General features: G+C 52.2%; 1 protein-coding gene across 1 annotated transcript in view; it reads right to left on the bottom strand.

The window, feature by feature from the left end:
• Positions 1–1,231: 1,231 nt before the first annotated feature.
• The window catches only part of XKR5 (XK related 5), a 32,188-nt gene continuing 6,423 nt past the window's right edge, over positions 1,232–26,996 (bottom strand). The window contains 7 exon segments of the mRNA XM_032869985.1: positions 1,232–1,426; positions 8,514–8,672; positions 8,675–8,988; positions 8,991–9,138; positions 9,141–9,331; positions 9,334–9,476; positions 22,618–22,828. Of these exon segments, the coding sequence (XP_032725876.1) occupies positions 1,232–1,426; positions 8,514–8,672; positions 8,675–8,988; positions 8,991–9,138; positions 9,141–9,331; positions 9,334–9,476; positions 22,618–22,828 (1,361 nt within the window).

Below are 26,996 nucleotides of genomic sequence, written 5' to 3' on the forward strand. Positions count from 1 at the left end.
CCCCTGTGTCTATCTTTTGCTGGGCTCCCACACCCAAGAGCTGGGCCTCCGTTTCCAGCGCCGGCTGCTTACAGGGGCCTGAGTAGATGTTTTGATAAGGATTAAGTTTTGGTCTATCCCTGAGAAGAGAACGTACATAAGTTTTTTGGTTTTTGGTTTTTGGTTTTTGGAAATAGACTACTTTTTAGAGTGGTTTTAGATTCACAGCAAAGTTGAGGGAACACTACAGAGACTTCCCACTTCCCTCCACCCTGACACACGCTCTGCCTCCCTCCCATCCACGTCCCCACTAGACGTGCAATGTTACAAACGATGAACCCACACCCCCTGCCCCATCCTTATCGGCCAGAGGTCATTGTCGACATTAGGGTCAGTCTTGATGTTGCTCCTTCTATGGCTCTAGACAAATGTATAATGACATGTATCCACCATATAGTATCACACAGGATAGTTTCACTGCCCTAAAAATTCCTCTCTGCTCTGCCCATTACTCCCTCCACACCCACCCTCTGGCAAGCACAGATCTGGCTGTCTCCATACTTTTGCCTTTCCTAGAATGTCATGTGGTTGGAATCACAGTGTGTAAGCTTTTCAGACTGGCTTCTTTCACTTAGGGATATGCTCTTACGGTTCCTCTGTGGCTACTCATGGCTTCATGGGTCACTTATCTTCAGTACTAACTCATATTCCATTGTCTAAGATGAGGTGATTCTCAACTTATAGACATGAAAAGCGCTCTCTAGATCCATGGAAGTTAAACTGAACGTGGAATCCAGAAAATAGAATTGCTGGCACATTCCAGAATCCACTGTCCCCAAAGGGACACAGAAAAGGGCTTGTTTTCTTCCTTAACAGCAATAGTAATTGTCCCCATAATAAAAACCAGCCCGATGGACCCTGTCGTCCGAAATGCAGGCTAGGTATTATGCACGTCGGGTCTCAAGATGAGCTTCATGGATAAGACGCTGGGTAGCTCACAAATGCTGACTTCAAACTGAAGGGCACTTGCTACTGAAATGGGAAATTCCTCATGTTCCTTTAACCGGAAAGGATAACCGCATTTGAACACCTAATGGTCTCAGTAAACCCTTGAGCACACGACTTCAACCAGGAGAGGTCATGAGCTTGCTGAGGAAAGACAGCAGGCACTGTGTGTGCCCAGCGCGCACACGCCCGTGGCGCCGTCCCCGTGGGGTCCGGGGTGTGACTGCAGCTCTCACAGGAGCTTACGTTACACTTCGAGGGATGCTGGCGGGAGGACCAGGGAGGACGCGGGCTCCGCGCGCCGCTGGAGAGGCAACAGCGCCACCTGCTGAGCCCGCGCGGCCCTGCGTGCGCGGGAGGGCGAGCGCGCCTGCGCAGGGGGCCCGGCGGCCAGCCGCAGGCCCGGGCGGCGGAGGCGGGGGATGCTGCGCTCTGCCCAGGGCTGGGAATTCGGCCAGATTACAAGGGCATTAAGTCTCAAAGTAAAACATGAGTGGGAAGTGTGCTTAACTCATAATATCTGCCCCCTCAGCTCGCCCCCGCGGAAGGTCCCCATCAGCCACGGCCGCCGGGTCCTAGAGCACGCCGTGCATGAACCTCTGCGCGGCGCAGGTTCCTACCCAGACCTCGTCGTTAGGGCGAGATGCGACCTTGAAGTAAGTGAGAGAAGATGGCATCTGGCCTGTTATTTCCAACCCAAGTGGGAACTAAGCCAGGCTGAGCTTTGAGCAGACAGGTATTTAAAACAAATGACTCCAAATCTTATAACCAGTTCAAATGACTCCCGTTCTTACAGCCATACAAAATTCACCTGGGACCCTCGTCCGCCTGACCCCGTACTCAGATTAATCACGTTGCTTCCCGACCGCTGGGGACAACTACCTACTGACCTCCCAGTTCTTAGGACGTTTGAGCACGGGAAGCGGGGCCGGAGGAGGCAGGTAAACCTCGTTCACTTTACCGAGGCTGACGTTTAAAGCAAACGGATACATGAGGGACAGCTAGACTCCGTCCTCTTCCCGATTCCCAGAACTTCCGGAGATTCCCAGCGTGTGTGCTGGTCCTTGCATCGGCGCCATTTCATCACCCTGGAGCCGACGATGCCTGAGAAGTGTCTCGGCCCCAGCCTTTAACCATGGATGAGCTTTCTGGCTCTCAGGCCAAACAAGGTCACAAGACCAAAGCAAGATGCTCCCCCAAATATGGCTATGGCTTTGGAGCAAATTCTGTGAAACTTTTTAGTGAAAACAAGCTTAACTCTTCATCAGGATCCCGTATGCATTTGTTTTGGGACAAGCCAAGATCCAGGACAGGAGATGGAGGCCCCTCGGGTTCCGTGGCCTCAGCAAACAGCGGACCCCTAGACGCACAGGATGCCTGTCAGACTGCAACTCTTTAGAGGGTGAGCATGAGGGATGGAAACGGAGAGAAGGCTCCTGACACCGGGGCCAGACAGTTCACCCTGTGCCTTGGTGGGCATGAGTAAGAATCCTATAACCTCGCCAGGCCAGTGTATAGTACCCCCTCCTGACAGGAGAGGACTCTGAGGCTTAGGAAGGGGGACTGGTTTAGGGACAGTGAGGGAATTAGCTAGAGAAAGAGTCCAGAGAGAGCCCAGGTCTAATCTCCCACACGGTCTCCCCATCATGCTGCTTCCCTGAAGGCACAGAGAGCCCAAAGCTCACATTTGTGGTTGACTAAACCTTAGGTATAGGAAAAATTAAAAAAAAAAAAAAAAAAAAAGCACATCCTTGTTCTTTTATCAAACATTCCATACTTTAAAGTAAATTAAAGACAAAGTGTTGCCTTTAAAGGCAGAATTATCTCATCTCAGTGATGCCCTTCATTGACCTTGGTTGGTTACTGTTTGTGTTTTCTTAGTTTCAGTTTAAATAACTAAGAACAGGGGCACCTGGGTGGCTCAGTGGGTTAAGCTGCTGCCTTTGGCTCAGGTCATGATCTCAGGATCCTGGGATCGAGTCCCGCATCGGGCTCTCTGCTCAGTGGGGAGCCTGCTTCCCTCTCTCTCTCTCTCTCTCTCTCTGCCTGTCTACTTGTGATCTCTCTCTGTCAAATAAATAAATAAAATCTTTAAAAAAAAAAAGAACTAAGAACAAAGTCCATATTGTTTATTCCATTCCCAGCCTCAGCTTCCCCCACTTTACCTCCTCCCCCACTCCCAGGCTTGCCAATTTGCAAACAGATCAGAAAAATCCCCAATGGGCTGAAAACCTGTCCATGCTTTACTCCAGCTGGAAAGAATTGTGCTCCACCAAGATTCAGACCCCGTTTATAATGGAAACCCTGACGGGCAGTGTTGTGATTATAGTCTTGCCATAATGAATGTATCTGTGTGGTCAAAGTCACGGATTTTTCCATGGTATTTTTCCATGGGAGATTTCCTCCCTGAGAGATGTTAACTTAGAATCTGGATCATAGCTTTGACTTTCGAGCAGGATCTCCCCTGGCATCCATAGAGCTTGAAGTCAGTGACTGTATTGACTTTGGTAGGCCTGATTGGCAAGGGAGATATTAGTCAAATTTTTTTTTTTTTTTTTTTTGCAAGATTGACGAGGGTAGGGGATAGGGATCTGCTGGTTTAGAAATTTATGTCAGGAAACTTGTCCAGTTTCCCAGATTTTTAACCAGGGAGTATGTCCTCTCCTCTCTGAGCTGGTGGTTACATTAAAGGACAGAAAGTGAATAGGGCTGAGAGGTATTAGGGTGACCAGCCATCCCAACTGGCCTGGGACTATTTGGTGTCAGCCCTAAAACCTTGCATCCCAGAAAACCCTCCAGCCCCAGGAAAACCAGGATAGTTGGTCATCATAAATAGTATGGAAAATTGAATTAAGTTCAGAAGGGCAGAAAAGTAATAACCTTATTTTAAAGAGAACAACCAGACTGAGGTTTAAAGTAAAATCCCTTCTTGATGCTTAAAATACCTAAGCATAATCAGCATTTAACTTGAGAACATATTCAGGAAACAGCTCAAAAAGAACGTACGAGTCTCACGGTTGGCGCAGCAGAATGTGATGTGAAAAAACAAACAAACCACGAATCTGGCTAACAATTTCAGAGGTTAACCTCTCCTCTGGTCTTTTGGAAGCATAAGCAGAACGAAGCATCGCTCTGGGGTTTAGGTCCCCCTTAGGGGACTGTTGCCAAAGCTCCCACCACCTCGAGGCTTTCCTCAGAATCTTGGCTGCTTAGCAAATCCCTCTTCTCTCTGCCAGAAGAAGAAAAAGATGCAGAAGAAGGAAGTCAGAAGCCCATCTTGGGAGCAGGGGATCCTTACCTGAGCCCCCACATAACGCCCTATCCAAGGGTCTCCCCTTCTGGATCTTCTCTCAGGTTCCTCTGGTTGCCTTTCCCAGGGCTGTGAGAGCCATCCTTAGGAACTGGTACGCTGCCTGGGGTCAAGAGCAAGGAAGGAATACAGAATCAAAACGAAGGCCAGTATGGCCAACGCCAGAGCCAAAAACATTGGTCCAGGAACCCCAGGACAAGGCTGTAGAGCAATGAGAGGAAATGGATATCAGAGCTCCTTTTTGATGTCCAAAAAGATCCATCAGGACATGAATATCGAATTTATCTCTGGAGTCATAAACGCCGAGGCTTAGGGGTATGTCTAGCATCTCTTTCTGGAGTCGTGAATTCAGAGTCTTGTTGGACGTGCACTAACTCGGCAACAAAGTCCAGTCCTGGCAGCTGGAGAAACTCAGCCCGAGGGGCTGGACTATTCCCCTCTCGCCACAGAAGGTGGGCTTGGCCACATGAGTGGATGAGGTCACAGAGCATGGGCAGGACTGGCAGGGTGGCCTGCTGCCGCCTGGTCCTCAGGGAATTCCTGGCTGGTGTGTCCACTGCTCCTCTCCCCCGGACGTGGAGCGCACGGCTCTGACCGGCACCCGAGGCAGAGCCCCGGGAAGGCCCCGCAGACCCCAGAGGGACAAGGAAGTGTGTGCTGCTGGAGGCCGCAGGTACGTGTGTTTCAGTTCCAAGCTCACTCAGAACCCCTGCTTTTAAAAGAGGGAACTTGACTTTGTTTCATCCAATCGGATTCTGTCGTGCTGCTCCGCACCTGTCCGATAGCAGCTGTGACAAGGTGTTCAAGCGTCCTCTTTGTGCCAGGCTCCCTGCTGCTGTCATGGGCGCGCAGGAGACCTCACAACTTCCGTTCTCACCTTTCTGCTCTTTCAACATCGAGGTAAAACTGACATGCACTAGTTTCAGGTGTCCCTCGTGCTGTCCCTTTTGTGCTGTTACTGCACATTACAGAAGGGTCGCATCTGTCACCCCCTAGTTAAAAGTTGTTTTTCTGCTTCTTAATAGAAGTACCGGCTATGAATTATGTCTTTGGGGCAGCGAAGGTCACAGAAAGCGTTTCACTGTCAGCTCAGAATCTAAGTAACTCAGTCAATAGAAACCAATTGCTTTACCCTCCTCTTGCTCAAGGGAGGGGTGCAGAAGACAAGGAAAAGCGGAAGCCTCTTCCCAACGGCCACAGCCTGGGGGCCAGTGGGTAGGGAGGCAAGTGCTGGAGGGCTTGTGCAAGGCGTGGCGGGGGGTGGTGCTCTGCTCTCCCTCCCACCACGGGGCTGCGAAAGCCCACTTCTGCAGACTGCGTTCAGTCCCCTGCCTCAGCGGACTGGCCAAGGCAGCAGTGGTAGGAGGGGGGTCGTCCCCAGTAGCACAGAGGGAATCTGCTTGCCCCGCCACGAGAGCTTTCCAGGGTCTGATGGCCTCCTCCTGTGGCAGCGGGGGTCCTCTGCCATCCCGTTTCTGAAACTCCATCCCCCACATCCCACAACCTTGTCAACAGCCCATTGGTCAGACTTCCGATTACTCTGTGGAAGCGGAAGAGCATCGGTCTTGTTCTTACAAGATCAAAGTCCTCCTCCAAAAAGGCAGGGGGTCTGTAATGGTCTTACAAACACCCATCTCCAAAGTGGCTTGCTCAGTGGGGTCAGGCGGGCTCAGTTGGTGGAGCGTGCCACCCTTGATCTCGGGGTCATGGGTTGGAGCCTCACATTGGCTGTGTGATTCCTTTAAAAAGTAAAATAATAAAAAACAAAACCAAAATGGCTATTCAGAAGCATTGCTTGTGGAAGTACAATCCTTGGTCATCTAGGAAAAAGCTTGAAGTTCAATTCCACTTACTGCGTGTTGACTGACCTCTGGCCATGAGCTGCCCCTCGACTTACTTACTCCCCGGGGCAAAGAGCTGAAGGAGACAACTGGCCGCTAGCACCGTACAGTCGCTGTAGAAACATGGGAGTCGGCCCTAATTTCCCTCGGGTTCTGGAGAGACCCGGGTTTCCTGCTTTTTAGAAACGGCAGTGAAGGTAGTGTTTGTCTGGTCGGTACTGTTTAAGGGTACTGGTAGTCCCTTTCTTGCGTCCCCTGCGGCTTCATGGGATAAGAAGGAAGTGAAGTAGCCTTAAAGAAATCGAGATAACCATGTGGGCAGGTGCGACAGCAGACATAAGATAAATATCCTTGGAGCCAAGATCATGGGAGCGACACGTGTGTTTTGAGGCTCTGGGTGATGGCCACTTACGGGGGCGGTGATGGCCGCTGGATAGATCAGTAGAGAATGCTGAGCTTAGCAAGCAGCTGTTCGGCTCCTCCTAATATTCTAGGGAGGAAAGGAGTAGTTTCGGATGCCTGGGAGCTGGTCTGGTGCCCACCCTGAGCCCTTTCTCCCACCTCTCACTAAGCCGCCTCCATGGGGTACAGCCCCCTGGCTGCGAGGGGTCATGAACCCAGCTGGTTCAAGTCCAGGTGGCCCCTGGGGCTCTTGACCTGAAGGGTTTTGGCCTTTCCCTCTAAAAATGTCTTACTTGTGTCCCACACATCCAGAGCACAAAGATGAAGACACGTCATGCAGGGAAGTGGAACCCTCTGTCCAGTAACTCTTTCTTCAAGGGCTCAAGGGCATTTGGTCCCTGGCGAGCCTTTGGCAGGGGAGGGGAAAGGCCAGACATCCTGGCCCTGAGAAGCGCCTTCTATTATCCAGGGCTGAGTCACCAATGCCACAACCCACACTTTCTGAATTAAGAGTGTCCCCTTGACCAAACCCTGCTCAGGCTCCCCTGAACTTTTCAACTAGGTCTATACTTGCATGTTTCTCTCTGCTTTGTCCAGTATTAGCAGGAATCCTCCTGAGTCAGTATTAGTGGAAACCTCCACGTTCAAGATCTCATCACCGTCTGTATCTGGTCAAGATCCCCAGCCCCACCGGCCCCAGGTGGGGTCTGACACCCCAGCCTGCCTTCAGCAGGAAGGCTGTTAGGTTGGTTTAGCTGGAGTCTTTCCCTTGCCCCCCACGCCTCCTCTCAGTGCGTTTCCGTCCACTGACCCACGCTACTCCTCCCCCATCAGTCCCTACTCGTCCATGCTCTATCCAGAATGGCATCCAGGTGTAGACCTCTTAACCGCTACTGCAGTGGTCCTGCAGTTTTTACTGCTTTCCTGATGTCCAGCTCTGGTTCATCGCAGACACTCCTTCCACCAGCCAGCAGTCTGGGCACTCCTACTTCTGGTGCCAGAAGTTTGGAGCCTCGGTCTGCTCTCTGCCCTTGCCGTCTATGGCCAGCAACAGGGACAATGACAGCTGACAGCTCCCTGCAAAGTCACACTGCAGTTCCTCTCTGGGACTTGACCATTGTCTCTAACCCAGAGGTGTCTGGCACAGGTAGAAAGGACCAGCCACAAACAGTACCCAGCCCTCTGGGTGGGCACTGCCTTCTGCTTCCGTGGTTTCTGACCACACTTCTCCAGCCAGCTCTGAAGGAAGTGATGGAAACACCTGTCCACAAAGAACCCACATCAGGGGAAAACTGAGACCACAGGTAGCATCTCAGACGAAGTGGAGGAGGGAGCGGAGCAGTGCCGTGTGAGGTCGGGGTGGAGAGGAGCCACCTGACTCATCGCTGCTGGACGCCAGGCCTGGGGAAGGAGGGCTGTGTGTTTAGGATCTTCCCACAAGGTATCATAAAATGATGCAGGAAAAACACATTTTCCGGAGATTAATAACCCCTCAGTGTCAGCAGAAGCGAACGGTACCAGGAACGCAGAATAAAACAGAACTCTGGGTTTTACCTTTGCATCTCCTAGAAGCCAGAGTCACAAAAATAAAGTAAAATAAAATAAAAGAAGGATCATATCGTTCATAAAAGGAAGCAGGCGATTTTATGGAAGCCCCTCCCCTCCCCCACACCATGATGGGAAGTGTGCCCTACGCGTATGCGTTGTTTGCAGGGACACCTAGAAATAGTCCACTCCAGTTTCCCCAGGCTTCGGTTGTGCCAACTGAGTCCCAGACGGGGTGTGCACTGGGGGTACAGGTGTCGGAAATGGGATTCTCCTGTCCCCAAACCCAGTGACCCACTAGTGTGACCGGTCTGTGGTCAGATGGAGAAAGTCAGCAGTCCCGGTGGGCAGCCTCACACTTGGGAGTGGACGTGAGGCAAGGATTGTCTGCAGGCTGCAGACTCAACCTTTGGCCATGAGATCCGTGTCACAGCAGTGGCAGGAAGGTTCCGGTCCCGTGTGGGCTCCTGCTGCTCCCCATGCTCTGAGCTGCTCAGGGCTCTGCCAACGCAGCCCACGATGGGGCAGAAGCTTCTGGAAGGTCCCAGGCCTAGGATCAGGCTGATGTCAGCCATGGCAGCAGGGAAGGGCCACGTGGCCAGCCAAGGGGAGCAGGATGTCGGCGGAATTGCCTGCCTGCCCGGCCCCCCTCGACCGTGGCACTGAAGTCCAGTGTGTAGCCCTCTGGTCCTTCCCCTCCTCTCCGCCCACCCGCATTCCTGCTCCGCCCTGGAGAAAGAGCCCCAGCCCCTTCCTCCAGGTTGTGCTCCCTCTGTCCTGTGGACTGCTTCTGGGCAGGAGCTGGGTCCCGACTGTCGTTGGCAAAGGAGACGAAACTGGAGGTTTCCAACATGTCTGCTTCTGAGGTCAGGACACCCTGAAACTCAGAGCCTTTCTCTGAGGACGGGGGTCCTGGGGTAACAGTGGGAGCTCTGGCTGGGAAAACAGGGGTGTCTTTTACTGGGGTTAGGGCTGGTTCACCCCCGCCACCAGGAGATGAAAGTGGCCAGGACTGTCTTCTCCAAAGGCTGCGTTGATCTTAGACACATTTCCTGTGTCTTTAGGGCAAGTCACACCAACAGCCAGTGATGGTGACTGAGGAAAGAATCCTCCAGAGCAGTCCGGCTTTCTAGCCCAGCGTCGGGGGGTCCCCACAGTGGGCTAGGGGCCTTCCCCTGGCGGGTGAACTCGTGACATTCCCCCTGGTGAGTGCCTAGGCTCCCCAGCTTCTCCCCAGCTGGAGCCGAGGCCGGGGAGGGGCTTCCTTGCCTGCGTTACCTCCTCTTGCGATGGCACACGACTCCCAGACAGACGTGGCCCTACCACACCAGCCCTGCCACCTGTCTGTGGAGCTGGGGGGCTGCAGGCTGTAGTAAATGACCAGCGAGATGCTGCTTGAGACAGAAGAAAAGGAAGAGCATGAGGTTATTATGTTCTTCGAAGTTCTGCAACCACCTCTCCTCCCTCCCGCCCCGCCCCCCGGGGCCTGAAAACTCCAGACTCCAGATTCCTGAGTACAGGAATATAACTGGATCCCGAACGGGGCTGTCGCTGGAGTACCAGAGCTCGGTATTTGCCCAGAATTAAGGGGGCTCCAGCAGCTGCAAATAGTTCTAAACTGAAAAACGTAGTAACAAAGTTTAATCCTACTGATACTATGACTTCTTTCTCTTGGGCAGCTCTAACTGAGCTCTCTGGGTGTGCGTGTGTTTGCATGTGTTTGCATGTGTTTGCGTGTGTTTGCGTGTGTCCTGCAGAAATGCTGATTTTGCTTTCAAATGACTGGATCAAATGCTTAGAACAGAGCCATCCACACGCCAGCCAATGGGCTCCAAAACTGGGGGTGGGGGGAGGCAAGGAATCATCTCAAAAACAAGACCCAAGTAAAGGTTAAACATATCCATCAAAAACCCCATATCAAGGAATTTCCATGAGCAGCAACAACACTTCCTTTGTGCATAAACATCTTAATCACATTGTTGTCAGTTTAATTTATTTTGATCAGAAGTGTTGACTACGGCAATAATTTCTTTAACAGAGCATTCCAGTAACCTCCCACGTTATTTCCAGTTTCCTGTTGTACTAGATCAAGTGCCTGGTTTCAAGGCGCTCGTTATAAACAGCAAGAAACCTGCAGTAGGCACGGGAGGGCGCACCCGAGGGGCTGGCAGCCTGCGGCGTTCGGGGGCTGGGGGGCGCCTGACGAATGACTCGTCAGATCCTCTCTATTTTCAGGGGACAAGGCGTGGGGGATCACAAAGCAGGCCCAGTCCACAGAGCTTAGAGTTTTTCTCTCTCCTTAAATTAACCGCATCTCATCAGCTCTCTGGTCCTGCTGAGTCAAGTTCTTAAGTTTGTTTCAAAGCCATTGCCTTTTTTCTGTCCTTATTGCCATTTTCATGGCAGTTCTGATCTTACTGCTTCCTGTCTGGGTCCTATGGTTTCCTCTGTCCTCATTCCCTGTCCACAGTCTGTCCTCCCCACCATCTGGTGACCTGTTCCCCCTGCAGATCAGACCTTGTCATCCCTCCCTAACACACCTGGGGAATAACCCCCTCTCACCTCAGGGGCACCAAGACCCCACTTCTTGACAACGCGGGCAAACCTGTTTACAAGGCGTCCCCAGTCTTCCTTTCCAGAGTCATCTTCCAACCTGCTCTTCCCACGGTGACTGTGCTAGCTAACAGGACGGGCCAACCTGCCTGGGCTAAGGGACGCCCGGGTGCCGGTAAAACGTCATTTTGAGCTGTGTCTGTGAGGGTTTCCAGAAGAGGTTAGCAGTTGAATCAGTAGACTGAGTAAAGATCATGACCCTCCCCCCTCACCAGGGCAGGTGGGCCTCGTCCAATCTGTGCAGGATCCGAATAGAACAAAAACATGGAGAAAGGGCGAATTCTCTCTGTTCTTGAGCTGAGACATCCATCTTCTCCTGTCCTTGGACATCCGAGCTCCTAGTTCTCAGTCTTTTGGACGCCGACTGAATGACACCACATTTTCCTCATTCTCCAGCTTGCAGAAGGCACACCATGGCCTACCTCAGCCTCCAAAATTGTGTGCACCCATAATAAATTTCCTCTCACGTATCTCTTTATGTCCTATCTGCTCTGTTTCTCCGGAGAACCTTGACCGACACACCACCACCGCCAAAAAAGTCTCTCTCCTTGACCAAACCTGATGCAGACAGGCATCTTGAAGCCCTCTTCCTGACTCGGCCTCAAGCCCGGCCTGTAAAAACTTGGCACAAATGAGATTGTGGTCAGCTCCTCACTGTCGCGATGGACTGAGTAAGTTCTCTGTCATCACCTTTCACTGCTCATCTCAGGCTGCCCACGCTGCTTTCCTGCGGGCGGCCTGATGCTCCGTTTTGCTTCTGCACCTTTGCCTGCCACGCCCCCACCCTCTCACCCCCCTTTCTTCCTGCCGGGCTCCTCCCCCCCGAGACCCGCTCGAATGCCACCTAGTGTAAAGCCTTCTCTGACACCCCTCTCTCTGCCTCTTGCGTTCCTGAGGGGTTTTCTCCATATAGAGCTCGCATCCATGGCTCGGGGTCTTTGAGGCCACTGAGGTTCGACCTTCCCACACTCCGGCCTCTGAGTCTGTTTCCAGCACACGGAGGACGCGGTGTGTGCACGCTTAAGTGGGCGAGCCGGTAACAAGTGGAAGAGGTCCAGCCTGGCTCTCTGGGGCATTTGACAGTCATCCAGAGGCCGGCTGCCTCCTCTGGAAGGGAAGGCGAGGCAAGGCGTTCTCAGTCAGGCTGGCCGTCAGCACCCCCTGAGCCCCTTCAGACCTGTGGGCCCGAAACCCTGGCAAGGCACCTGGAAATCAACTTTCAAAAGCTCCCTGAGTGCCTCTAACAACCAGCCAGGCGGAGAAGTGGGGGCCTCGAAGCCCCAAGGCCCTCCCAGCTCAAAGGCTCTCAGCCCCACCACTGGGCGGTGTGGCTTGTTGGTTATGGCTGGACTCGTAGCATCAGACCAGCCGGATCTGAACGCTGCCTCTGTCTCACCAGATGCCTGACTTGTTGTGCCTCAGTTTCTGCATCTGTAAAATGGGTTTCATTCTGAGGAGTGCTGTGAGAAATGGGACAGTTAATGAGCTTAGAACAGTGTCTGGTGCATGATGATCCTGACCAAAATGTCCGCTATTACTACGAATTCTGTTAGTACTCCCAGGACCTGAAGACGAGAACAAGAGGTCATAGGAGGGTAGGAACAAGTCCTAGCACAGAACCTACAAAAACACAAATGCTTCATACTTCTGTTCAGTGAATCAATGAAAGAGGAAGTCCAGAAGTTCCTGCTTTGACCTTGGGTCCACGCTGTCTGCTTTTTAAGCAAAACTATTAACCATTAAAAATCAGAGCTACTCTAAGCCCCCAGGTCCATCCTTCTTAGAAAGTGGATTTCCTGGTACTCTGTGGTCTTTTGGTCTTTGGAACAACAACTATAATTTTCTCTTTGCCAGCACAATATAATGTACCCCAAAGGAGTCACTTTCGTTCGGGGTCAAGGTTCATGTGTCTTCTAGAGAAGGTGTCCGTTGGGAAGGGTGGAGGTCCATGAAAGGACAGAGGGACAGGCCTGACATTTACGGGGTGTTGGCAGGAAGCTTGGACCAGCCAGCCAGGGATCAGGGCCTGGTCTGGGCAACATCGCCGGCCGGTGATGGACAGCATCACCGGCTGGTGACCCTGGACATGCAGGTCCCTTCTGTGAGTGGAGTCTGGGGCTCCATGCGCTGGCTAAGCCGAGCCTGAAGGCATCTGTGAGTCACCTGGAGGAGGGCCGCTCGGCACCCCTGCTCTCCTCCAGGTTCCGCTTTCTCCCCTTCTCGCTTACCTGCACTGACCTCGGGGGTCTCATGACCGAGCAAGCCGCTGGGAAGGACAAAGTTCTCGTTTTCCTTCCTCACCTCAGGGCCTCCTAGACTTCTGGGGAGACGACAGTGACAGACGGCAAATGGAGACCCTTCCTTTTTGTCCCTCCAGCTCGTCAGCACACCGGCAGGGAGACACTGCTCTGCAAAGGATCCCTCCTGTTTGTTTGCGCATGCGGAGCTGGCTCGAAGCTGCCGCACCATCTGGGGGGGGGGGGGGCCCACGTGTTCCTCCTCCTCCTGCATGGCGAGGTGGGCACCGTTACTCCTGGTTCTCAGATGGGGAAACTGAGGCTTGGAGAGGGTCCATGTCATGTCCAATACCACGCATCCGCCCGTCTGTGGGCCCCAAGGCCTGCAGGGTTGATCAGCTGATCGGGGCTCTTCTAAAGGCAGGAGGGGCTACCCCCGACTGCCGGACAGATGCTGCCCCTCCTGCCCCTTCCCTTCGCTCACGGCTCTGTCCTGCGGGGTCTGCTCCCCTGAAAGTCCCTTCCCCCTTTCATCACCAATAATGGCCATGGGGTGTCCGTTCTCATGTGCCACGTTACTTATTTAACCCTCCCAGGCGGCCCCGAGAAGTGAGTGAATTTTATAATCACCTCAGCAGCACTGGGAGGCCCCGTTCTCAATGTGTGGCAAGAAAACAGGTGTGGAGGGTGTCAGTCCTTAGCCGAGGCGGTTGGTATCAGGGAAGAGCGAGCCACAGTCCCAACGTGAGCTCCTCATCCCAAAACCTGTGCCCCAAAGTGCCAGCTGCCTTTTCTCTCCCTCGCTCTTGGCAATGTGAGTTCAGGAGGTGTCGAAGGAGATGGTTGTGAACCTCCCTCTCCCTGTGTTTTTAGTCGCTGCTTCAGGCACTACAACCCCCCCGCGTCCAACGGGAAGAGCTCTGGGCCCTGGGAGGTCTGAAGCCAACGCTGACCTGCCTCTGCCACCCCAGAACTTCTTGGAACGGGAATTCATTGGCGCAACAAATGTGTTCTGCCAAACATCGAGCTGTCCTTGCTTTCGAGCCCAAGAAGAAGAGGCAGCTCTCGTCCTTACGGTCACAGAACGTGGAACTGGGTGCGTCTCTGAAACTGGGACAGGCACGGGGCTGAACAAGGAAAGGAAGGGGGGTTCCCTGAGGACATGAGTGGGGGCTGGAGGGGGATGGAGAGGTGAGGTGGAGGTGGGCCTGCGAGGTGGTTCAGGCCCTGAATTTCACGTCAGAGGGCCTGGAGTTCGCCCTGGGAGAATGAGTTGGGCCGAGCTCTGCATGGTGTGTTTGGGGTACGGGATGGCTGCGTATGTGTGTACATGTGACAGACTGAATGCATCCTTCCAAAATTCCTATGTCAAAGCTCTAGTCCCCAGTGTGATGGTTTTAGGAGGTGGGGCCTCTGGGAGGTAATTAGGATCAGAAGAAGTCATAGGTGGTCCCTGATCAATCAGCGCCCTCACGAGAGGAGGAAGAGTGGCCAGAACTCCCTTTCACTCTTCGATCCTTTGCTCACGTGCAGGGAAAGGCCACGTGAGCACACGGCAAGCTGATGGTCCGCAGGCCAGTGTCCCTCACCGAGAGCCAAACCTGCCGGCACCTTGGACTTGGACTTCAGCCTCCAGACCATGAGAAAATAAATGTCTGTTGGAAGCCACCCAGCCTGTTGGGTTTGTTAGCTGTGTGTGTGCGTGTGTGTGAATGTGTTTGTGTGCACGCCCAGCTAGGTACGTGTGCATGTGTTGCGTGTGCATGTGTGCCCACATGCTGGGGGAAGGAAGAGCCGAAGAAAGCACACGTACCACTGCAAGCAGTGAGGGATGCAGGCCCGCGTGAGAAAGGGACAAAGGGGATGGCAAGGAAGGAGCAGACGCAGGAAATCAGGGGACGACGGCGGGACCTGGGGACTGGGAAGGGGAGCTGGGCTTCCAGCCTACATGAGGGACATACGCGGTGCTCGGTCCTGGCAGAAACAAGCCAGAGTTCAGAAACAAACACGCATGGGAGCCGGGCGTCCAGGGAGGACATGCGCTCCTCAGAGGCCGGGCATGTGAGCACATGGACAGGGCAGAGAGAGGCCCAGGCTATTGCTGAGGCACTAAGATGCAGAAGCAAGGAGGCGAGTACGGTGGGCCCCGTCAGGCCCCAAATCGAGGGGACGCATGTGCAGCTGATAGGAGTCTGTGGGTTTGGGGGCCAAAACCCCCGGCCTTGTCGCAGGAGGCAGGCCAGCATGGAGGGCAGCAGGACGCGGCTGGTGGTCATGGGCCCCAGGGACACACTAGCTCCTCCAGGCTGGGCGACCTTCCTAAGGTCAAGGAAAAGGAATCAGCACAAGAGAAAAGGAATTCAGACATGCTCCCGTGTCACTGTGTTTCCCATAAACCCACCCTAGAAACCTCTGCCCATGCTCCCGGCCTAGAAAGCTTTCTGGAAGGTGACCCTTTATCACCTGAAGAGTCATGAAGCAAACGGGAAAATGAAGCCACTCTCCAGGCACACTCCCTTGGGCACCACGGACTTTGGGTTTCACCCACGGGTTCTTGTGCACCCAGGTCCCCCCTGGGCATCCTCACGAGCAGGAACAAGGGTGATTACTACACCAGCTCGCAGCAGGGACAGCCGTGCCCACCAAGGCTATCTGGTACTGTGAACATCTGTCTTGTCCAAGTTAAGAAACAGAGGGGGTTCACCTTACTTTATCAGCTCCTGAATCAGAGCAAGATGTACCTTTAAAGTCACCTGAAAAGCTCCCTCCCTCAGGGCTTCCCCAGGACTCTGGCTATGCCTGTGCCGATGCTGATGATATGCCTGGCTCTGATCTGTGGCCAGCAGGTCTGTGGCCAGAGCAGGAGGGGGTCCTCTCTGAAACGGGTTTATTCATGGTTCCCAGGGGCCCAGGAAAGACGCTGCAGGAAACGTGTTCCTTTTTCATGACTTGGAATCCTGGCATGAACCGATTTCTTACTGAGTCTTTGAAGCTGTGATCTCTGACACAAAGATAATGTTGAGAAAAAAACCCTACAACAACAACAGAGAAGGTCGGGACTGTGAACAGCAGGGGTGTAGCTTTCCTCTCAGTCCCGAAACGTCTGTTCTCCTGACATGAGGATCCCTCTTCCTACCCTCCCTGAAGCCTTCACTAGTCCAATGAACAATTTCATTGGGTTTTTACCACCTGCTGGAGACAGAAGGCAAGAAGGAAAGGAAAGATGTTCTCCAGAAGCCCAGGCTCAGCTGGGGAGAGAAACCATATGCCCATGAAAAGTTGAAGCAGAAAGAAAATTGTGTCAAATTGAGCTGTGGGTCGTGGTGGAAGGAGTCTGGGGCCTGACGACAGTGTGGTCAGGGAGGGCTCCCAGCAAGAAGGGGCACACGCGCCTTGGACGGGCAGATGGGAGCAAAGCCCAAGGGAGCACGTGTAGGGCAGCGGGGCAGGAAGAGGCCACGGAAATGGTGGGTCCATGCTGGGGACAGTGAGGTAGGGGTTGGAGAGCTGAGCCTCTTCTGGTCTAGCTTGGGCCTTGGGTCTCATTTCTAAGAAATAAAGAGCCAGGGGGAAAGCAATCCACCTGGTTTTGTGAACAGGGTGTCTGGGTCTCATGCCAGGGGGAGGAACTCAGCCAATGACATCACTGGAAACTGTTGGGGGCACCGGGGTCACAGCTGAGGCAAGACGGAGGCGGGAGAGGACTGGTCAGGAATTCTGTCCCTGGGGTTAATGCCTCATTCTGGGTCCCCATTGGCTCCCACCTGGATTTCTGGCTGCTTGCCTGGTCCCCCCCATCTCTCCACACTGTGTCCCATCGCCTCTACTGTCCCCACCGCCATCTACCTAAGGGCCTCATTTGAGTGTGTATTTCTTTGCTTAATCCTCGTAAGAAATAGCACGGAAGACCACAGGGGAAAGGAGGGGGATCTCAAAGGGGGAATCAGAGAGCGAGACAAACCATGAGAGACTTTAGCATCCAGGAAACAAACTGAAGTTTTCAGAGGGAGGGGGTGGGCGGATGGGGTAGCCAGGTGACAGGTTTTCAGGTGGGCACGTGGTATTACATGCAGCTAATGAATCACTGAACACGACATCAAAAACTAACAATATACTATATGTTGGTGGCTAACTGAACATAAAACAAAACAAAACAAAGAAACCTTCCCACTCGGTAAAAGATAAAAGGAGGGTAAAAGCCAAACTCCTCCACCTGTTGCACACAAGTCCCTGGGTCACCCAGCCTCATCTGTCTCTGGCCGCACTGCTCCCATCTAGAAAATTCTCGGCCTGAGCTCACTGCTCACTAAGCAGAACACCGTGGGGCCTTCTGCCTCTGCAGGGGAGCGGCTGTTTGCCGGGTGCTCCTCCCCCGCCGGGTTGGGCCTGCCACCTCCCCAGCCTGGAACCTAGGGCTCCCGCGCCAGTGCCAGCGTTCCCAAACATGAGCTTTGGAACTCACGTCCTGGACGTCTGTTTAAGTACACTTGCTGGTCTCTAGGCCCAGAATTTCTGGTTAAATAGATGCATTTGGAGAATCATGGGAAGGCTGCTGTGATGCCACGTGGGTCCGGGTGCATCTCGAGGTCTTGCATTTTTAAGAAGTTCCCGGTGGTGATGACCGGTGGCTGGTCCCCGAGCGCCCAGGCTGTCCCCCAGCGCAGCCGACACCTTCTCTCTGTTCTTCTGAGCTGCCTGCTTGCAGCTGTGTCCCCGGTCAGGCCTCAGAGCCCACATCTCCATCACGTGTGTCCAGACCTTCCTGCCACACGCATCTGCACGCGTGAGCAAATGCACACCCAGCATATCCCACTACGTGGACGCAGGTATAAGCTTTCTAGTTGGTTCAGGAACAAACACTCTGAGTGGAGCCTTGGAAACACAGTCATTAACCTAACTTTGGAATGAAGTTTCTCGGCCAGCTCTGATCTGTCCCCACTAACAGCTTGAGTAAAAAGCCGTACATACCCGCTTCATCGAGGACAGCCGTCACGGGCCCGCAGCTTGAAGACGCCGCCGGCCGCCCTCCATCTTCACACTTTTTGGCAATGTTGAACCTGAGATTGTGAATAGCTCAAGGTTTTGGCTATGGCTGTTCCTTTTTTAAATCTTTTTTTTCTAAATTGCTGTAAAATACAGATAACCTAAAACTGGCCATCTTAACCATTTTAAGTGTACAGTTCAGTGGTATTGATGATTTATTCAATGAACATAATTTAAACTAACACTACAATTCAATAGATTATTAATAATTTGTAGTAATTCACAATAGTGTACCTCGACCCCACCATCCAGCTCCAGAACTCTTCTTATATTGTAAAACTGACACTTTGCTCCCATTAAACATTAGCTCCCCGCTCCCGCCCCGCTCCCCATCATGGTTCCACTTTCTGTCTCTGGGAGGCTGACTGCTCTAAGAACCCGGTGTAAGTGAATTATCCCCCCTTGTGGGACTGGCTGATTTTACTTAGCCTCAAGTCCTCAAGATTCACCCGTGCTGTAGAATTTCCTTCTCCTTAAAGACAAAATAATATCCCATTGTGGGTAGAGACCACAGTTCATCACCTGTTGATTTGCTTTGCTGCACATGTAGCCACCGTGGGCACCGGGGTACAAATGTCTTTTCCAGACCTTGCTCTCGATTCCTCAGGTACATACGCAGACGGGAAAATTGCTGGATCACGTGGTAATTCTAAGTGTTGGAGGAACCTCCGTGCTGTTTCCAGAGTGGCTGCCCCAGCTTGCATTCCCATCAACAGAACAGAAGGGCTCCCCTTTCTCCACATCCTCGCCAGCACCTATCGTTTCTTGTGTTGTTGATTTTAGCCATTCTGACAGGTGCGAGGTGGTACCTCACTGTGGTTTTGATTTGCATTTCCTTGATGCTGAGTGACGCTGAGCACGGCAAAAGTGTTTTACATACTCTGAAATATTAAATTTTTACTCGTCTATGCGGAGCCTGCCTTCCTTACATAGCCTTAAAGTTCACCTCGACTTTCTTTTTAAGAACTTTAAGTTTCCACCAAAGAAAAAATTTCTAAACCCGGACGGGTCCTAAGTTTGGGATGAGGCATCCATATCTCCAACACTCCATGCTGAGGCTCCGAATGAATTTAGAGGCTGCGACGTTTTTTTCAAAAGGATGTGGGCAACTTGTAGCATTATCGTGGAAATACAACAACCGAATGGAGAAAAGTGGCTGACTGTGTTTAAACAAGTGATCACTATGCCAGGGTTACCCGCATAGATTCAGACTTCACATCAACAACTAGAGGCATTTGGAATAAAACATACATTTGTGTTATAAGTGCTTGTATTCTCGTAAGCTGCTTTGCCTCAAGAGGCTTGTGTATTGTCAGTTTCTCTGTTACTAGCGGATGCTTCTGCATTGGGTTCCAAAGTCACTTAAAATGCTCCGTTCCTAAGCATTAGGCAGGACTGTGCAAAATGCAATTGTTTTGGCTCCTCCTACAGGTGCTTTCGCAAAACTGCACTTCTCTGAAACTGCTTTGCAGACCCCAGGAGAGACAGTGTTTCAGAGTTCGGGGTGGATTGGCTTAAGGGCAGCTCATCACCCAGTTTTCTCTGTGGGAATCCTACTGGCCCGTTGTGGGCGGAGGATCAGATTGGCTGCTTTCTATTTCAACTTTCAAGGCTTTCTTCTAAGGAAGTGGATTTCTGTTTGTGTGTTTGCTTTACTTCAAAAATTTCAGAAACACTGCAAACCACCCAGTTTCTTACGCCTGCTGGGCTGTTTATAAAACTTAGAGCCATATTTTATTTTTCCCTCCCTTGCCCTATGATCCTCTGCCTTGTTTCTCAAATTCCTCATATCAGAGAGGTCATATGATAATTGTCTTTCTCTGACTGACTTATTTCGCTCAGCATAATAGTTCTATCCACGTCTAGTTCCATCCACATCGTTGCAAATGGCAGGATTTCATTTCTTTTGATGACTGCATAGTATTCCATTGCATGTATATACCACATCTTCTTTATCCATTCATCTGTTGATGGACATCTGCGCTCTTTCCATAGTTTGGCTATTGTGGACATTGCTGCTATAAACATTCAGGTGCACGTGCCCCTTCGGATCCCTACGTTTGTATCTTTGGGGTAAATATCCAGTAGTGAGATTGCTGGGTCATAGAGTAGCTCTATTTTCAACTTTTGGAGGAAACTTCATGCTGTTTTCCAGAGTGGCTGCACCAGCTTGCATTCCCACCAATAGAGCAGGAGGGTTCCCTTTCTCCGCATCCTCGCCAACATCTGTTGTTTCTTGTGTTGTTGATTTTAGCCATTCTGACTGGTGTGAGGTCATTTCTCATTGTGGTTTTGATATGTATTTTCCTGTTGATGAGTGATGTGGAGCACTTTTTCATGTGTCTGTTGGCCATTTGGTTGTCGTCTTTGGAGAAAAGTTTGTTCATGTTTTCTGCCCATTTTTTTTTAAAGATTTTATTTATTTATTTGACAGACAGAGATCACAAGTAGGCAGAGAGGCAGGCAGAGAGATAGGAGGAAGCAGGCCCACTGCTGAGCAGAGAACCCGATGTGGGGCTCGATCCCAGGACGCTGGGATCATGACCCGAGCCGAAGGTAGAGGCTTTAACCCACTGAGCCACCCAGGTGCCCCTTCTGCACTTTTTTGTATTATTTGTTCTTTGGTTGTTGAGTTGGAGAAGTTCTTTATAGATCTTGGATACTGGTCCTTTATCTGATTAGACATTTGCAAACATCTCCCATTCTATAGGTTGTCTTTTGGTGTTGTTAACTGTTTCTTTTGCTGTGCTTTGGGGGTGGGGTAACTGGGTGATGGGCATTAGGAGGGCACATAATGGGATGAGCCACTGGGTGTTAAATACAACTGACGAATCACTAATTCTACCTCTGAACCTAATAATACACTATATGAGAATTAATTGAATTTAAAAAAAACCCTTAGAGCCAAATTTGTGGCTTCCAGTGAACAACTGTACGTTTTCACTTTATTCTGTTTTCTGACCTATTGTTCCTCTTCCTGACCTTTCTCGTATCTTTTTTCCTTTTAAATTACGTGTTTTTCATAAATTCCCCCTACTTTTAAAATAAAAAGAGATACAGCTGACGAGTTGTTCTTCCTGAGACCTAGTTTTCATGACTCTCTTCCCTCATCCATCTCAGGGTTGATACATACCAGAAACTCAGAGCTCCATTTATGAAACTTTGAGGGAGCACGGAGAAGCAGAGAACATGGAGTCACAGGCAGACACCAGCAGCATGAATACAGACATGACATGGGCCTGACACAGCCCCATCCCTGCACACAACCCCAGAAGGCAGACTTATCAGGCAGTTATTCCGGAAGCTTCTCTCAAGTGACTGGCATTCATTGAACTCACCTTTTGGGTTACCAGATGTTTGGCTAGCAGTCCTCAAGGTCATATACAGGGCCTCTCAGCCCTTAATAAGTGTCCTACTGGGTTGGGCTGAGGCAAGGGGCTGATCCCTACGATAGTAGATGGTGCCCAGGAAGGCAGTGAATCCTTGGTGAGTCTGAGCAAAAAACCATCTTTGCTCTCTTCCCACAAGGACAAGTTCCATCTTCTCAGAGGAACCACACTCCCTGAACACAAAGGCCTAGCTTTAAGCAAAATTGTTGCGGTTGCAAATGTGCTCTGGGTGATTCAGAGATGGAGGGGGCTCCAGTTCTGTGGGGTCCCATGAATTCGGGGGGGGTTACTTGATGTCTTTATTAGAAGCACCCTACCTCCTGTTTGAGTTCTGCACTGGGTGGAAAGGACTCCTTCCTTTCTGAAGCTGATTCTGCATGAGAAATCATTCCTTCTTCAGATTCAGCTAAGAAAACAGAAAACTTACATCAGCTGCTCCAGACAAGGCCTTGGGGACAGGCTGAAGGCATAAACCACCAAGCACAGCCAGCAGCAAGCCCGAGATCTCAAACTTGCGCCTTCTGAACACCCTTCCGGTCCCTGCATCTAGGGCTTAGCAAACACCTGAGCTGCAGGGTTCGCTGATATGATTCCCAAACTTCCCAAACCCACCACCCCTTTTTTTAAATTCCTGGCAGCTATGGGATGATGAGGTGGCTAAGAGCTGAACTTGGCCACTTACATAAACTCACGGATAGGTCTCCTGACTCTCCCTGCTTCTAGCTGCTCCCAGGGATACCAGTATCTGACCTGCAGAGGTGAACCCCAGGTAAGGCTTCTGGGCACCAGGCCCGCCCAGGCTGCTTTGTTTATGGAAAGAAACTGGGCTTGGCTCTCAGATAGCTTCGCCCTGAAATAAAGCCTAGATGCAAATGTCACCAGGCCAGCTCCGTGGCCTCATCTGTGGCTAAATCTACATCACATTCTGCCACTAAGGTCGTAGGGGTTTAAATGCAACTGTCTTCAGTGAGGCACTTGCTATGGCTCCAAAGCCATGACTAACAAATTAAAACAAGAACAAGACAGAATTCGGCCGAAGATAAAAACAAAACAAAACGAAAGCTTTGGAAGGGTCACAGCTGCCTCTGGAAGAAGCTTCCTGATGATAGACCTGCTCAGGGAAGTACAGGCTGGAAAAGGGGATGCCTGTCAGAGCAGGGGTTCAAAGTGGTGGCTGTGAGCTTTTTTCCAACCTTGAACTTTTATGTCCCAAGAGCAGAATACATGGACTCCTACTGCATAGATGAAATCACCCTCCAGAGGTGAAAGGAGGCTGCTTGTTCCACACGCCCAGCTGGGGGGGGGGGTGTAGCATGAGCAACAAGCAATGATCTTGGTGCCCGTCTGCCTGGAACCACAGATAGCTCAGGCCCTGGACCAGGAAGCTAGGCAGGAGCACAGAAAGGACCAGCCACGCCCAGAGGTACTGTCCTCTGGTGAAGCAGTACACCGAGGAGCCGAGGCCTACAGGATGAGAGAGGACAGACAGGCAGGTGCATGGAGGGCGGAAGGGGAGAGTTAGTGACCTGCCAACACCGCATCCCCAGCACGGGCAGGCTCCCTGTTGGACCCAGCCCAGACGCAGGCATAGCCAGCTGGCATTCTAGACAGGCCTGCGGAGGGATGAAGGTGCCAGGGCTTTCTGGGGACCCCAGACATCAGAGACTGTGGTCACAGAGAGGGACTGTTGGATTGCATAGAACAGCACGTGTGAAAAATACCTGGCACTGGTACGTGCATTGAAACAGTGCTAATCCTCTCTTGGGATTTATTTTTTAATTTTTGCGGATGCTAGGGTAGAGTAACACAGAGGAAAGAGACAAATCTCCGTGAGGATCTGCCCTGGCAATCAGTAGCTATGGGGGGAGGGGTGCTGGCGTCCATCCAACACAGGTAGGTGCTGGAATCGTTTTATAGGATCATTGCTTGGGTTTCCACTATTAAAGTTTAAAATGGATTTATGGGCACATAAAGCTGCCAGTTGTAGTGGGAATACAGCATTGCCCGGGGCCCACATAGGAACCCTGCAGGTCTGGACCAAGGGACCACGGAATGGCCGGCTCTGTTCGGAGTTCTAACCACCCCGGGCTTCCTGCTCCCCCCGCTTCCACCGGCCAAGCTAAACCAGGGTCTCCAGACAAAAAGTCTTTGGAGGAATCTGAGCAATGCCCGGGCCCGAGTTGGTTCCCTGGTGAGAGGGAAAGTGGGGACAACGTTTCCTGGAGCACCTGGGGTGGGTACTGACACGGGGTCCTGTGCTGAGGCCTGCTTGTCTGGGTGCTGGCCCAGGCACGGCAGGGCAGGCCGGATGCCACGGTGTGCGCACTGGTGCGCAGAGCTGAGTGCAGGCTGGGGCCGGTGGCCCGCCTTGGCAGGGGTGGCCAGGGCGATGGGTTGGTGGGCGGAGGGGTGAGCTGAGCTGACGCTCAGCCTGGGGCTGCGGGACACTCATGCGCGCTCTGCTCCACCGCCACCAGCAGCGGACAGCCCCAGGGCCCCCGCGTGTGTCGTCCACACCGCCCCTTCCCCAGTCTGCCGCTGGGTGCTGCAGAGGCTGCCGCTCCGGAAGCCACTTCAGGAGCAGTGGGGGTGCGGAGTCCCTGCTGGTTTACCCCACGGGACTAGCCGGCACAGAGGCAGGGTAGCCCTGAGTCTTCTGGTCCCTAGGTGAGCAAGTACAAATCAGATCAGGCCTCTTGATGTGGGCAGAAGTTTCCTCCGCTGCTACCCAACCTCACAAGGGGCCTGGTGTGTGGTGGCGTGCAGGCAGGTGGACGGGTCACCTCCTCTGGCTGGCCTGTGATTTGCTTTGACCAAAAGAATGTGGGAGAGGTTAGGTTGTAGGAGTTCCAAGTGTAGGCCCCAGAGGTTCTGAAGCTCCTTCGCTCTTTGTCTGTCCCTGTGTCTGTGTCTCTGTCTTGTTCTGTCTCTGTCACCCTGAGCCAGTCCTGTGAGGAAGCCTGGGCCAGTCTGTGACCAAGACAGACTTGCCCTCTATTCCTCGAGAACCTTTGTCACTGTAATTTTTTTTCTCTGTCTCTTTGAGATGTATATAAACATTTTTTTTGAAATTTTATTTTTTATTTTTTTAATAAACATATAATGTATTTTTATCCCCAGGGGTACAGGTCTGTGTATAAACATATTTTTTTAAAAGATTTATTTATCTTGGAGAGAGAGAGAGAGCACAAGTGTGGGAGGGACAGAGAGGGGGGAGACAAGAAGACTCCCCGCTGAGCGGGGGTTCCTCCCCCAACAGTGCTCCATCCCAGGATCTGGAGATAGTGACCTGAGCTGAAACCGAGTCTGACACTTAACTGACTGAGCCAGCCAGGTGCCCCAGGTGTATGTAAATCTTTCTTAAAAAGCCCTTGCCAGTTTTGGGGCGCCTCGGTGGCTCAGTCGGCTAAGTGTCTGCCTTCAGCTCAGATCATAATCTCAGGGTCTGGGATCGAGTTCCACATCAGACTCCCTGCTCAGCGGAACCCGCTTCTCCCTCTGCCTGCTGCTCCCTTTGCTTGTACTAGCGCCCGCTGTCTCTCTCAAATAAATAAAATCTTAAAAATAAAACGCTTTGCCAGTTTTACAATCCAGGACTTTCCCAAGGATAACCATTGAGGGAGATAACATCTCCATGTCCCTGTCTCTGTGGGAGAGCAGGAGCCTAACTTCGGAGATCTCTTGGAGAACAAGTCCACCCCCCAGACATGAGCAAGGCCATCTGAGACCGCACAGTGCAGACCCAGGGCCATCTGAGGGGTATGTCCTGTCCTGGGAGAGCTCAACCCAAACCTCAGGGCCACAGAACGAAGAGCAAATAAAATTGTTGCTGGGAGCCACCGCTGGTGTGGTGGGTGGTGTGGCCGTGGATACAGACGCACCTCTGCTGGGGCGTGATGGGACTGCCTGGATGCGGGCTCGCCTTGACTCCATTGACGAAACCACTGGGAAAAGGAGCTCTTGTCTCTGAGCTCCAGATTCTTCTAAACCCGAGTTGGAGGCCAGGATCGAGACTCTGCAAAGCGTGCTTCTCCTTGCCAGTCAGTCACCTTCCTTAGCTTCTGCTGGCAAGACCCATGGAAAGACCTTGGGCAAGAAGGAAAGAGCCACTGTTCTGCTTGCCACCCACTCCTGCTCCACCCAGGAGCTGGGCGGTCCCCTCCTGCAGCCTCCCGCCCCTCCAGAATCAGCACATCGCGCCAGAGGAGCCCCCAGAGCAGGCAGTCTCAGCTGGGGGGGGGGTCCCCATAGGCTCTGAGAAGCCCAGAGTCCTCATTCTGTTTTCCCAGGCATTTGGGTGGGAGCTGCTGTCCTTTTTTTGCTTTGATGTTTCTCCTACCTCATTTAACCAGTTCCCTGCATTAAATTCTCTTTGTCAAGATACTTGTGTGGATTGTATAGACTTCGTGGTCAAACTGGAGGGGCACCAAGGCTGCTCCTAGGTTGGATGTGGCACTGAACTTGATAAATACTTACAGGAAAGTAATCCTGTCTCCCTTGCTCCTAAGGGATCTCTTCCTAGGATGCACAGACAGCAGAGTCTGGATGCAGATTCTTAGAAACTCTGATGGTATGATCATACTGGGAGAGACCATGAAACACCTCAGACCTAAGGAAGGGAGTAAATCCTGAGGAATTTGTATAGTTTACGTCTTTCTCCACATCACCCCGTTCTGCCTACGGTCTCTTCTCCTGTGCCCAGAACAACCCGCATCCCATAAGAGGGCTGCAATGTGATGGGTGGACCGAGGTGAGCCTGGACGAAAGCCACCTTTGTCCTAAAGGAAGGAGGAGGCGGGCTGGGGATGGGCTTTCTCTTCTGCGATCCTATCTTCTCGTATTTGGGGCAATTTGTGACCTCAGATGCCACTAGGAGCAGAGAAGAATGACTCGGATGGCTCATGGTGCACCTGTCATCCTGGTTGCCACGGGGGGCATCCATTCAAAGAAAAGGAAGGGGAATGGCAGCCCGGGGCGATTGTGCCCTGTGCCCTGATTTCAGACCTTGGTGCTCTCCAGCTGTGTGTCTCCCTTTTAAAGACTTGCTCAGACGGCCCATCCCTTTCTACTGACCCTCATCTGAAGTTAGCTGGAGCAGGAGATCATAGCAGGGAGGGGGAGGCGCTGCCAACATGAAGGGCGTGTGTTGCCAAAGGAGCATATTATCTGCCACAGAGGAGCAAGAGGTCAGGGAGGCCAGGCCCAAACTCACAGGCGTGCTTTGCTGCGGATGAATTTGGAAACACCCACCTCATGGAGCTGCCCGGCCAAGGGTATGTTGGAGGCCACAGCCGTCCCCCACCCTCCCTCCTCATGGCCCAGGCTGCAGTCACCAGGGGAAGCAGGTATATTCTTCGACACAATGTAGCAAGCTTTACAGGACCTTGGGAGCAGGGAGGGAAGTGTGCAGGGCTCACTCCCTGCCCCCAAAGAGTCCCTAAATGGGCAGTTCCGTACTGGTTTCTGTTTCAGGAGCCTGAATGAGTCAGTGCTGTCTCCTACTTCATACGAGCTCATAAAGAAGCTGGTGGGGTTCGTCGCTGCAGTTTCTGTTGGACGTGTTAGGAACAGGCTCACGCTATTAACAATGGGGGAAAAAGAGCCAGGGTTTTGCTTGGCTTCTCCAGGCCTG

Source organism: Lontra canadensis, unplaced genomic scaffold, assembly GCF_010015895.1.
Source record: "Lontra canadensis isolate GAN:19392208 unplaced genomic scaffold, GSC_riverotter_1.0 scaffold39, whole genome shotgun sequence".
NCBI classification, from domain to species: domain Eukaryota; kingdom Metazoa; phylum Chordata; class Mammalia; order Carnivora; family Mustelidae; genus Lontra; species Lontra canadensis.